Source organism: Pelodiscus sinensis, chromosome 3 (genome assembly GCF_049634645.1).
Source record: "Pelodiscus sinensis isolate JC-2024 chromosome 3, ASM4963464v1, whole genome shotgun sequence".
NCBI classification, from domain to species: domain Eukaryota; kingdom Metazoa; phylum Chordata; order Testudines; family Trionychidae; genus Pelodiscus; species Pelodiscus sinensis.
The window spans coordinates 13334983-13349019 of NC_134713.1; the positions used below are offsets into that span (position 1 = coordinate 13334983).

At 46.3% G+C, this 14037-nt stretch overlaps 1 protein-coding gene across 2 annotated transcripts in view; it reads right to left on the reverse strand.

The window, feature by feature from the left end:
* Positions 1-10788, reverse strand: part of LOC102453325 (patched domain-containing protein 4-like) — a 42858-nt gene extending 32070 nt beyond the window's left edge. Inside the window, exons 1-2 of one of the 2 annotated variants that reach the window (XR_012902476.1) lie at positions 9055-9191; positions 593-1109 (exon numbers count right to left, since the gene is read on the reverse strand). Coding sequence is in view for 1 of the 2 variants with exons in the window: in XM_006118545.4 (XP_006118607.2) it covers positions 9055-9480 (426 nt within the window). In the remaining variant the exon portion in view is untranslated. Of the gene's footprint in view, positions 1-592; positions 1110-9054 lie in introns of those variants that run through there. The other variant, XM_006118545.4, reaches the window with a different exon arrangement.
* Positions 10789-14037: the final 3249 nt, after the last annotated feature.

A 14037-nucleotide genomic window follows, 5' to 3' on the forward strand; every position in this document is an offset into this window, starting at 1 on the left:
GGCAAGTGACCCAACTATTTGTACCCTCCCCAAGTTCCTCATTTCATTTCTGCTACACATGGCACCTTCTTCACTTTGTGCCCTAAGCTGTTTTGTTTTAAGCATCAGAAAGCAAAAGGCTACACAAGGGGTGAGTCTAGATTGGCAAGATTTTGCTGTCTACACTGGCCGCTTGAATTTGGGCAAGAGCACTGACTTTGTAATGTACAAAATCAGTGCTTCTTGCGCAAATACTTTCATGCTCCCGCTCGGGAAAAAGCCCTCTTGTGCAAGGGGAGGGGAGAAAGGGAGCAGTTATGTCAGCAGGAAAAGCTGTCTCATTGACACAGCACTATGTACCCTACCACTTATGTCGGTGAGACTTATATTGCTCAGGGGTATGTTTTTTCACACCTCTGAATGACATCGGTTTTTCTGACATAAGTGGTAACACACATGACCTGAGTTAGTTCCCCAGACTCGAAGAAGAGCTTGGTGTAAGTTCGAAAGCCTCTCTCTCTCACCAACAGAAGCTGGAGTAATAAAAACTCACCCACCTTTTTGCTCTAATATCCTGGGAGAAACATGGATGCAACAACACTGCCTACAGAGCACAACTTACTATTTCATTTTATTTTTGTCTCGATTTAGCAAGAAATGCCTAATCTCATATACAAGTAAAGTATAAACACAAACAAAAACCTATTTATATGAGTGTTCAATTTTTTTCTAGCTTCCTTCTCCCAACGGTCCCCTATCCCCTCATTACACACACCATACATACAAGTATCAGCTTATGTCCTTTTTTCATGCTTGGGGTTAACTCTTTTTATTCTTGTCTGAGCTGCCAAAGCATCTTTCTTCTGGCTGGGAAGTTCAGATATGTGACTTCCACTAAGACTCACTGTTTAGTATTCTACAGATTTACCAGCAAGGGGGTTTTTGCATTCGTTCTCAGTCCCACCACGAGACTGCAAGTCCATCAACTCCACAGTGTGTCCCACCTCCAGAAAAGTCCAGAAAAGGAAATCCAGGAGCTTTCAACCTTCTGCATGGCTATACAATGCACAGCCACTGCTGGATGATTAACCCGACATCATTAGGCAGGAACTTTGAAATGGATCTGAAATCTAATATATAAAGGAGAATGTTACGTTTGTGTGCTAATAACTTAGACACTATAAGAGCTACCGCAACCAAACTTTGCATGGGATAACCTTTCATCCAGGAGAAGGTTTTAAGGTACTTTTGGACCTGATCGGGCCCGAGCTCAAGATGTAAAAATCAAAAAGTAACCTGCCGTGCTGCGCTGCGCTGCCGCCCCGCCCACCCTAGGTTCCGTGCCCACCGCCCTGCCCACCCTAGGTCCCGTGCCCGCCGCCTGCAGCCCCCAGCACCATCCAGGACTCGACCCCTCCCATCCACGAGGTTACATAAGCGACCCTCTTCCCCACCCCCCCGCACTGCCCCGACCCCCATGCGCACAACGGCTCGGGCATCCGCCCTGCCTCCCACAGCACCTGCAGCCCCAGACACAAGCTGGGACACCCCTCCCACATGTAACCTCCCCTCCACCCAGGGTCGCACCCCCTCCCCTTCCGGGGATGATGCGGACCTATATTTTAATCCCTATTGAAATCAGTACAACTTTTCTACCATTCAGAAAAAGATACTAGACTGCTGTTTTTCTACATTTTGTTCCTCCCATTTCCCAAGCAATGCGAGGTAACTCCAGCTAGTACTAATATATAATGCATTAATTGCTCAAGTAACATGGGCATTCCTTTTGCTTTGACAATGGTTTTGCATTCCCGATAATTTACCAGAGCACAGATTTTTGTTCTTAAGGACAATGTAAGGAAAGCTAGGATCCTGTAAGTATGAGAGTAACTGTGTTAATGGCACAATGAAAAGTTAATATGGAAGCAACTAGGCTAATGCCCTGCACTACGAATGTCCAATTTGAAACAGCGTTTTGCAGAGTCCAGAGCAGGATGAAGCCAAACACTTGTATCTGAGTGTTTACTAAATAATACAGACAAGAATCTACTGTCTATACGGGAGCAACTGGAACAGGGATCTAATCACGTGTTGCAAAACTTTTCGTCTCTAATGCAGCCTAGGCTCAGGCATGGGTTGTTTTGTAACCTGAAGTTATAACTATTAATAACGAGCTCTTATAAGGCACATTTGACCAGTAGCTCTCAAATCAGGTCACTATCATTATCCCCATTTAACAGATTGGGAAACTGACACAGAGAGCAGTGAAGTGACTTACCCAAGGTCACTCAGCAGGCTAGCAGATGAACTGACATGAAACCTCAGATCTCCTGAGTCCCAGTCCAGTGTGTTATCCACTAGGTTACACTGCTTCCCTGTTGGAGATGCTTCCTGCTACAAAGAGATTACTGTCTGAAGAGACAATATGCTTGATGGGAAGGGAAACTGAGGCCCAAAGAGGTAAAGCAACTTGCCTAAGACCACATAGTATGTCAGTGGCAGAGATGGACTTGACCCCCCCTCATAGCCAAACCACTAGAGCACACAGCTTTGTACTGCCTGATGCTATATTGTTTGTCAAGTACCAGTATGTCCCTGTTTTCCTACATACCTGCAAAGCACACATTATAATCAACCAACCATAATAAGGTTAAGTAACTATTTTCATAATATATTTGGCAACAATTAACATCCTCGTTGCCAGACTGAGAAAGGCCAAAAACTGAGTGGATATGAAGACTAAAATAGTCTCTAAAATTTGTCCTTCCAGAACGGGGCTTAAGTATTCCAAAACTAGATTGCTACAATGCCTGCTATGAATGAACAGAGAATTTCAGTCTCGCAGCTGTCACTCTAGCAACTAATTTGTACTTTAAAGGGAAATGAATGAGCCATAAATACACACAACAGGTGAAATGTTGCCACGGTGTGACGTCAAAGAAACTTATCCCAAAGACGTGACTGGAACATGTTTGTCACAAAACACCTCTGTCTGTCTGAGAAAAGGAACGGCTAAACGAGAACTGAAAACTATGCTCTGCTCACTGTGTTTTTTTTCTAATACAACAGTGCTACTTTATTTTGTACAGTTCCTTTCCTACACCCACTAAGCAGAGACAATCAAGATACCTGATCACATTTCCACTGGGGGATTTGTAACCCAGGTAGCATCTACCAGCAAGGGCAGAGCTAACCTGCAGAAGACACCACCCCTGCCAAATTCTACTTCCCTCACATGCCAGCAGGGTTTCTGACACTGTAGGAAGTATGGTGGTTCCAAGCCTCTTTGACAAAATAATGGAGGAGTTAAAGTTAGTGCTGCTGGCATGTGGAAAAGCAGCTTAAAGAGCTGGTGAGCCTTTTTAAAAAGTTTTCCCAGTCTCTGGAGCCTAAGGAGAACTTAAGGGAAGCTACCAGTTGTTACCTGCAAACATTCCATCTCCCATTTTTTAGAAGCATGAGCTCCAAATGGATCCTGCCCATTGATTCCAGAGAGTGATTAAAACTGTCTCTTTCCTCTGCGCTTCCTCTTCTGAGCCCAGGAACACCTTCCCACTACGGATGTGAATGACAAGTCGATTCACTAGTCAACTAGTCACTTCCCCCACTCCCACCTTGCTGCCTCTATTGGAAAAAGAGGCAGCAAGAGGGAGGAGGAGAGAAGAGGGTGCTTCAAAGTGGCAGCGCTGCATGAAGCTCGGGGCCAGACTCTGGGCTCCCTGTGGTGCAGTCACTCCGAAATGCCGCATGCAGCCCGGGGCCAGCTGGGGACTCTGCAGCTGACTCTGGGCTCCATGCAACGCTGCTGCTTTGAAACGTCGCGTGGAGCATGGGGCCAGCGGGGGTCTGTTTGAGTCCCCCGCTGGCTCCGTGCTTCCTGCAGCACTTTTGCAGGGTGCCCTTATCAACCAATCAAATAGTCAATGCAAATTGCATCGACTATTCGATTAGCTAATTAATCTAAATTTAACATCCCAACTCTCCACACAGATTTTGTTGTGATGATTTGATTTATGCAGCTGAGCCTGAGGGGACCAGATGCAATAGGTAGCTACACTGCCCCAGGGGAACCATTGGGAGAGATAGTGCCTGGGGAAAGCCCAGTGCTTAGCACTCACAGGCATCCAAGAGAAGCTTGCAAGCTGCAGCACTTCTTAGGATGGAGCAACATGTTCATCTCTTTTTGCCTGGGGCCTTGCTTTCCTTCCTCATGGCCACTGGAAACCCAGGGAGTCCTTGGGAAAGGCAGGCCAGGAAGACTGCTTGTACACAATCAGAGCTGAGCTCAAAAGATACCTATCAGTGGTGCCAGGAGAATTGCTGGGTGTGCAGAGCACTTAGATATCTGGCCGTACCGTGGCACCAGTGGCATTTTGAAACCGTTTAGGGATATGACGTGAACATCTAGAGTCACAGAATCCTAGGGATGGAAGAGACTTCAGGAGATCGAGTCCAGTCCCCTACCAAAGCAAGACCAATCCCGACTAAATTAACCTAGCCAGGATTTGTCAAGTCAGGACTTAAAAACCTCTAGGGATGGAGATTCCACCGCCTCCCTAGGTAACCCATTCCAGCGTTTCACCACTCTTGTAGTAAAAGCTTTCCCTAATATCCAACCTAGAACTTCCCCACTGCAACTTGAGACCATCACTCCTCATTCTGTCATCTGTCACCACCGAGGACAGCCTCTCTCCATCCTCTTTGGAATCCCCCTTCAGGTAATTGAAAGCTGCTATCAAATTCCCCCTCACTCTTCTCTTCTGCAGACTAAATAAGCCCAAACACTTAGCACAATGGAGAACATGGGTAGGTTGAATGCAACCTCCCTTACAATAATACTCCACTTACGGAGTTGCAGTTATCAGATTTATTGGGAACTAATCTAACCTAGTGTTCAGGAACAATTAATATATAACCGAGGGCAAGGCTGCCAAAAATCTGTTTAATGAGGCACCATTTCACCAGTCCACAGTAGTTAAATGATGTTTAATCTGGTGTTAAATCAGTAAGAAATTCTAAGAGGGGGTCTTCTGTAGAGAAATTTGCAAATAAAGTTTAAAAAACCAATGAAGAACGAGTAATAACATTCTGTCCTTGTATTTCTATCCGGTTTAATTTTGTTTTAAATATTTTCAGGTATTTTAAAATGTTCCTTCTTCTAAATGGGAAAGCAAGTTAACTAGGACAATTGCTGCTTATTGTGGAAGTTTGGGAAAAGGAAGTTAAGTGAAACAATTGCTGCTTATTGCGGGAGTCTGGGGATCTAGGTTTGATTTCCTGCTGTGTCACAGAGTGACTGTGTGAGCCTGGGTAAGTCACTTATACTCAGAGCCTCAAAAGTATTTAGGCACCTCACTCACATTGGGTTCTGGACTTCAGTTGGTCAGTGCCTCAATTTTCTGTCTGTAAAATGGGGGTGATCACACTGCCCTGTCTGCCAGAAGTGCTGCCACGAGAAAAAAAATGTGTTAAAGCAAATGAGGTGCTCAGACACTACAGCAAGGGGAGGGACATATAAAAATAACTTCACACGCACGCAATTGCACAGGAAAATCCCAGCTCTTTTGGTTGTACCTTCCAGACTGTCTGGTGTTCCCTCAACAATTTTACCCAGCTGCTTCCAGAAGAATCAGACCAGAACAGCCACTTCCCTACGACTGAGCAAAATCCTGCTCAAGTTACTCAAATAAAACTACCACTGAAGCCCACTGATTCATTATCTTCCCTTAACTCAGTCTGAAAAAACAAGGTCAGCCAGAAGCTAGACTCAGAAATTACGGGGATCACGGCAGCCCTCTGACAAAACCAAACCCTGCTTGCATCTGAGCAGGATCATCATTCAAGTTGTCAGGCAAACTGGGGCTGACACACAACCCTCGGCAGCAATGGAATAAAGACACTGGGGACATCTTTCCACTTCACGGCTAAGTGATATAATTCTAACAAGAGATCCGGACAATATGAGGAGTGATCACAGAGCCTTGCCTGTAATCACTGCCCAGGGAAAATTCCACTGGCACCAATGGATGTTCTTTCCCCCATTGACTTCAGTTTTGTTGGCTGCACTGGAAGTTTACAGCTGTGGAAGGCTGGGCTGCAAGTGCAATAGAGAATCTACTTGGGAGTGAGGCGTTTAGCTCTTTGTTATTCAATAAAGTGGGCAGCAGCCTACTTACTTCATGGTTTTATTGAAAAGCAATAAAAAATAGACTCCCCCCCCCCAATGTGCTAGATAATCACATTTGGACCAAGCTCCTACGGTGTTGTTCTCCCACACTGAATGTCCAGGCAGGGATCTAGCTAAGTGAACACAGCGTACAAACTGCTTGTTTGTAAATACACATTGGCCATTCCAGAGCTATCAGCACACGGCTAGATTGTCCTAGCCCTTGGTCACATGTCCAGGGAAATGTGAGGGAGCAAAAGCACTGCAGATCCCAAATCAGCCTTGCTCAGATTGTGACTGGCCATGGACAGAGGGGGCAGCTACTCAGTACACCTCCACTGCAAGCCAGTGAGCAGAGATGGTGTAAAGGAGATATAGGGATTAGGAGCTGGTTTTTCTCCCACCCTACCAGCTGGCCAAAGCAATTGGGCACACAGAGGAGTCCATGAAAGAGGAGAGGCACCTACTGCAGCACAAGGTATTGGAAGAGGAATTACAGATGTCAGTACACCACCTCCTTAATTTGTTTCTGGGATGGCACAGCTATGCACCACCCCTCAGTCCTAGAAGGCTGGTGGTTACAAACCAGCCCTTGGTGAGAAAGAGAATGAGCACCGACAAGCTGAACTTCTGAGGGAGCATGAACTTTGCCCACAAAGGATTGTTTAAAGCTTTCCCAGAACCCTAGAAACGCTCTTCTTCCCCTGAAGTATATAGTCCCCGTGGCTTTTTCAGAGTTCCAGTAATTCAAATAATAAGCAATTACAACAATTCATTAACTTTATTCTAATACTGTCAGTCAAGGATTCTGGTTTCCTACAGCCATGAGGAAGCTTTGCCCCCCACTGGCCCAAGTTTAAAGCTAGAGACTAAGAAGCATGCATTCCTTTATTCTGAGAAATGCTGAATACCTGGCAACTTCTTTGGGAGTTGGAGGTGCTCAGCAGGTACTAAGCTTCTCTCAGGATAGGCCTTTAGTCTCCTCAAAAGTCCTTGCCTGTATTTAGAATTAATTCATTCATCCATTGCTTCAGTCACTAGCAGATGGCAATTTTAATTTTTACCTTATTTATTTTTAGGGTAGGAGCTCTGGTCACCTTCTGGATAAGCAAGTTAGAAGATCACCCTGAACTCCTTCTGACAGGCTCACTTAGATATCCCGAAGGATCTCTCAGAGCAGTGCTTATACAAATAAGGACATTTTTTCAACTTCACCCAACCAGTTTTCCCTTTAAGATGGGCGTTTGGGCAGCAGCCCAGGAGATACTCAAATGCCATCCAGCTGATTAGCTGAGCACCCACAGCACCCAAAGACAGCAGCATGTGTTTCTATTGGTGGTGTGCATTTGCATATGCCTTGGTGCACATAACAAAATGCACATGGATAGAAAAATTAGAGTGAGTATTGCACACAACCCTTATTCAACTCCAGGTACCACATCTCTTCTCTTAAGAAATGGGTTTTTTAAATTATTATTAGTCATAGTAGTAGCAGTATACAGGAGACAATGTTGAACCAAATCCTTAGATAGTCATTCAGTTTTTACTGAAAGAAAGTGCTATGGGGCAAATCTACATCTACAGAGGCTGGGATTGTTTTCACCTTTGTATCTGGTATAGTTATCAATAAATATGAAATAAAAAGTAAGGGCAAAGCAATAACTTCAGAATCTGACCAGTAGCTATGAAATCTTTACCATTCTCCACACCCTGGAATATGCATCTTCTAACAAAAAGTGGAAACAAAAATCCAGTAGCAGCCTCAATAATTTATAATAAAGACTGGAAAACTTTTTCTTGCCTTTGTGGGATTATACCTGCCCATGAGTAATTTATGTTCTAGGTAATTCTGGGAATATAACTATATAACTCTTGCAAACAATGCAATGCCTCCAGGAGGAATCACATTTGCAATAATCCCTGAAACTTCTCTCACCAGCCTCCTCATGTCTCATTTGCTCTGAGCAGACAAATTCTACTAATCTTCAACCAGCCTAGAAGATCCACTAAAGGTGAAAACACGGAGTGGGGGAGGAGAGAGGTAGCATTAAAAGGGTCAGGTGTTTTGTGCTGTATGCATATTACTTCCATTGGCAAGACTGAAACTTATTTAGCCTTTTGCCTGTGGAAACCTCTTGTTGATGGGACCCAGCCAATACTCTGGCTCATCAGTCAGTGCCACTGCTAATTATTGTCACAATGGGAGAAAATGTCTATCCTCTCCAATGCATGCAGGTAAAGAAGAAAAGCCAGGATACCTGGAATCACTACTGTACAAATCCTCTGCTGTCCCTACCACACGTAGTCAATGAGAGACAAGAGCTTACTATGTATCTGAGGAAACCCTTCTCTGCCCATGCTAAAGGTAAATGATTCTCGCATGCCAGCTGGGATGGATATAAGGAATCATGCTACATTTTCAGCCCAGCTTTCAATGATCAATCCCCACAATTATAGATTTCCCCTCCCCCCCACCACACACACACACTCCCCATCCTCTGCTCTGTTGTATAAATCCTTAAAGATACTAGGGAAGGGTCTCCCACCAGCTCCTTCCTTTAATGCTTCCCATCAATAGTTCCCCTCAACCCACATTTCCCCCCACCCAAAGGAAATACACCCGTTTTAATATTTCACCAGGAGCCCCACTACATATTTCTTTTCCTCTTTGCTCCTTAGGACAAGAAATGAAGTGCTGCCTCTTTAATTGGCAAAAGCATGCAGTAAGAGCATACCTTTAATTTAGTGTTGGGATAACTCACTTGCACCCTGGCTGTTGTCTTATTGGAGAGGGCAGCCTGCCTCAGATCCTCTAGCACTGAAATAATATCATCCAGCACGCATTTCTTATCCTGATTTCTCAACACACACAGATGGGAAAAAGTATAATTATAGCCTTTGTAGTTCACCTTCATTTCCAGCACGGCTCGGTGGATCTGCAGGATCACATCAGCCTGATGCAAAATATTGCCTCCAGGTTTGGAGAGGAGGATCACCCTGCCATACCTCCCCGGGGTGTGCAAGTCCGAATAAAGCTGGCTTTTGGACTGCTCCAGGGGGAAGAGGCTGGTGGCTAAGCTCCGCTCGATCTTGGCCAGGCTGTGACTGGGGGCGACCAGCGTCTCCAGGTCCCTTTCCGATTGGAAGCGGCTGAGCAGGCTGAAGCCGAAGATGATGGTCAGGACTGCGGGCACAGTGAGGAAAAACACCGGGTGCCTGCTCACGAACAAGCCCAGCTTGTAGCAAAACGACTGAAGCGCTCTGTGGATCACCTGCCGCAGCATCCTCCACCAGATCCAGCTTGCAGATGCTCCCGGGCGTCTTCGAAAGCACATGTGACATATGTGGCTCCTTGCCCCCTTCCTGCCAATTTCCCTCCCCACCCCCCTTCCCCAACTCACTCCACGACTCCTGTGCAAGACTGCAGCAAGTTGCAGCAAGGCGGCCAGAGATCGATCGGTGGGGTGCGCGGGGAGGGGAGCTGGGCGCAGGGTGGGTGCCGGGTGATGTGCCCCCCCTCGTCCCTCCAGCTAAGCAGCATCGCTTCCCCCCCTTCCTGCTGGCCCCCTTTTCGGCACGGAGGCGCTGGCAGGGTGCTCCCGCTGCAGTGTCCGCGTGCAGCTGCCCCCCTCCGGGGAGTGGGGGGCTGAGCGGGTGGGACAGGAGGAGGAGGGAGGCTGGAAATGGCGCGCAGGGGGGGGGCGCTATTTTTAGAGCGTTTCCCGGCAGGGTCGCACGAGGCAGGGGCCGGAGAGCTCGCGGGCAGAGGAATGATCTTAGCAGTGGGGGGAGGCGCCTGGGATCCCCCCCCCCCGCACCTCTCCCGGGACTGCCGCGCGCTGCTGCATTGTCACTTCTCCCGCCCCCTGCCGGGCCCGCTGCACTCCTGGCCCGGGGCGGCACCTCGGCTGCCCGCTGCAGCTGCGGGCCTGACTTCATCCCGGGACAGGAGCGCGGCAAAAGCGCGGGACAAGTCTCGCTCCGCCCCAGCCTTGGCCCTAGGGGCGGGGGAGCGCGAGGGCAAAGGGCCGCCGTGGGCAGGGATGGGGGGGGGGGGGGTTGTAGCCCCCCCTCGGTCACGGTGCCTGGTGCAGACCCGTCCCCCCGCGGCTCTGTCCTGGCAGAACTCGGACACCCAGGCGCTTGGTTTCCAATGCGTGTCTGGGGGGAGGGTAAACAGAGTATCCCCCGCCTCCCCCCTTTGTACTAATGTGAATGTAGTTCCCTCCGAGCAGGGGCTGCTCCGCACATCAGCTGAGGGCCGCTACAATGGGAGGGGGGAGGAGAGAGAAATCACAGTTGCAAGCACCTGCTGCGGAGAGGACTTGGGCCGTGTTTCTGGACCGTTGCGATACTAGGGATGGCTTGCAGCTTTCCGCCACTCTGACAGCTCTCAGGGCCGGTTGTTCTGCAACACTGGGCTGGAAGATCCATACACTTCCCCCAGTCGATTCTCCCAGTAATTAACCAGCCCTTTCTGGATTAACAACCCACAGCAAGGACATCCCTTCCGAAGAAGCCCTCCAGCATAATATATTGCATAAGAGCACAGGGTTCTTTTGTGCTGTGCGTGAGGACAAGAGAAAAGTACCCAAGCTCCAGGTGGTGGTTTGCAGGACCACAGCTTTCTAGTTCATCATCTGAGCTGAAGTGTCTAGCAGGAGGGATTGTTTTTAGAGTGCTTCAACCCGGGATGTGTGGGACAGCAAGTTCAGTGTTAGCACCTTGCAGAAAAGCAGGAAGAGAGGAAGGATTTCCCCTTTTTTGTTAAATGATAGGGGCATAACATTAAGCCTTAACTGGGGATGGGGGCGGGGGAGGGGAGGACAAAACCAAAGCCTGCATTGCTGCTTAAAGGCTTAGCACCTTAAAAATTCCAATAGACTGTTTTGCCAGTCTTGTCAAACAAAAACTGATTGATTCTGGTAAGATGGTGGTGACATTCTGAGCTGCTTTTTTACAACCCAATGTTGTAAGGCAAGAAGATCAAGAGAGAAAAAAACAGAAAGCTTGAGCCCACTTGTTAAGATAGTGATGGATAACCTGTGGGCTACATGTGGCCCATCGGGGTTCTGCATGTGGTCCACAAGACATTTTATTTTACAATTGCCCATGCACAGGGTTGCCAGCTTCCACTGGTTTCCATCCACGTAGTTTTTCCCCTACTGGTATTACTAAAGTGACATGGACATAAAGCAAAGGTCTGTGAAGTGAGGTGTGCTCAGATCACACACAGTATTGTGAGCGCTCCCTCTGCCTCCCATCAAAACGCTACTGCAATTTAATCAGCACACCTCACACATTCTAGGTTCACAAGCTCAGTTAGCAAAACTACCATATCCCGGGAGACCATCTAAGTTACAATAGTTATGCTTCCTACTGAGATGAAGGAGGGTCACTCACACAGCCCAGTCACTAGCCTGAGTCGCCTGCCACTGAATTAAGAGATTTGACTCACACCAAGCTTTACTAACAGAAGGCTGGACAGAACTAAATTAGCCCTAACTACTCAGGAGACCTGCAATGGAAGATCTCGCATGGCATTACAGCCACCAACCACTTTGTGAGCAACATCCCACTGTGGTATCTATATAGTGCACCTTTTGTTTGGCCTCCAAGAGAGTATACGGAGTGTTTCCTTTTTTTTTTTTTTTTTTTTTTTTTGCAGCTATACAGCTGCGTGGGACTGGTTTTCTTCAGGCACCTGTTTATTCTGGCAGGGAAATACAATGCTTGTACATGGCCTGTTTCCTGCTTGACAAAATATTTTACTAGGGCAGCCTAAACTGACAATTTCAAAATCTTACAGGCACAAAGTGGAGAGGCAGAAGAGAGCGGTGCACTGGGGTTATTCCACACACTGACTGAGGCTTGGATGAAGATTGACGACTCCTTTTTACAAACTAAGTTAATCTGGATGTGTTTCAGATGACCTGATACATTAATATTTTGAGTGAACTTGGTGATGGTGGTCCCATAGCTATCCATGTGCAGCATGTCTTAACAGCTAATTTTATAACACTTTTTATATATAATTTTAAGGTGTATAAATTTTCACATCACTAAATTTTCTCTCATATACACTTCCTTTCCAACTTAATCAGACATACAAAAAGTTTTTTTCAGAGTCAAAGTTATTATTACTTCTGTATTTAATAACATATCATGGATATGATGCTTTTGTGGTTTTGAAGAATATGAGTCAACAAGGTGCCCTTGTAGCCAAGAAGATGAATGGCATATTAGGGTGCATTATGAGGAGCATTGCCAGCAAATCTAGAAAAGTGATTATTCCTCTTTATTTGGCACTGGTGAGACTACATCTGGAGTATTGTGTCCAGTTCTGGGCCCCACACTACAGGAAGGATGTAGACGCATTGGAGAGGGTCCGATGGAGGGCAACCAAAATGATTAGGGGGCTGGAGCACATGACCGATAAGAAGAGACTGAGGGATTGGGGCTTATTTAGTCTGCAGAAGAGAAGAGCAAGGGGGGATTTCATAGCAGCCTTCAACTTCCTGAAGGGAGGCTCCAAAGAGGATGGAGAGAGGCTGTTCTCAGTAGTGACGGATGGCAGAATGAGGAGCAATTGTCTCATGTTACAGTGGGAGAGGTCTAGGTTGGATATTAGGAAAAACTATTTCACTAGGAGGATGGTGAAGTACTGGGATGGGTTACCTAGGGAAGTGATAGAATCTCCATCCCTAGAGGTTTTTAAGTCCTGGCTTGACAAATCTCTGACTGGGATGATTTAGTTGGGATTGGTTCGGCTTTGGGCAAGGGGCTGGACTTGATCTCTGAGGTCTTTTCCAGCCCTAGGATTCTATGAACTACGACACCTGATTCTGATACAATGGAATATAGACCCAGATTTCCAGAGCTAGGGATTTACAACTTAACTTTTTAAATCCATGTTTAGGTGCCTAAACATAAATAGCCTGATTTTCAGAAGTGCTGATCAGGGGGAGCTGCAGGTGTTCAGTGTCTTTTTTTTTTTTTTTTTTTTTTTTTTTTTTAAGAGAGACTCTTTAGATCAGTGCCTAAATATGGATTTAGATGCCTATATTCAGGTATTTGCATTGATAAATATTGGGCACACTCATTCCAGGGAATGGTCTAACATGGGCACAAAGACAAAAAAGCAAGTGATATCAGATTTGCTAAATGTAAGGCCTTGTCTACATTGAGAATTAGCCTCAATTTTAGCCATCACGAAGGCTGTACCATTGCCAGCCTTGAATGCCAAAATGAAAATGTGACAAGAATCACCAGTGTGAAGTGCAGCTTTTCTTGTCCACTCTATGATGCAGTTGTATAAAAAACTGAAATTGGGGCTACTACCCAGTGTCTAAATGTAAATGCCCTGATGTAGTCTTCTGAACTTACACAAAAGTTTGGTCTCCTATGTGTCATCATCTATCTCCGTATTATACTCCACAACATGTGAGGTAATGAAGATCAGGGCTCTTTTGAATCTTGATGTAACAAATACCATGTGAATCCCTGACTTTATTCACTGGTGACATATCACAATGAATATTGCCTCTGCCAGGACCTGTGCTGTTCAACATATTCAGGTGATCTAGACAAAGAGGAAAACAGGTGGTAAAGTTTGAAGATGATACAAAGTGACCCAAGAGTGTTAAATTCTAAGCAGTAGGGCTATGTCTACACTGGCATGATTTTCTGGAAATGCTTTTAACGGAAAACTTTTCCGTTAAAAGCATTTTTGGAAAACCGCATCTAGATTGGCATGGACGCTTTTCCGCAAAAGCACTTTTTGCGGAAAAGCGTCCATGCCAATCTAGATGCGGTTTTGTGCAAAAAAACCCGATCACCATTTTAGCCATCGGGGCTTTTTTGTGCAAAACAGTACTGTGCTGTCTACACTG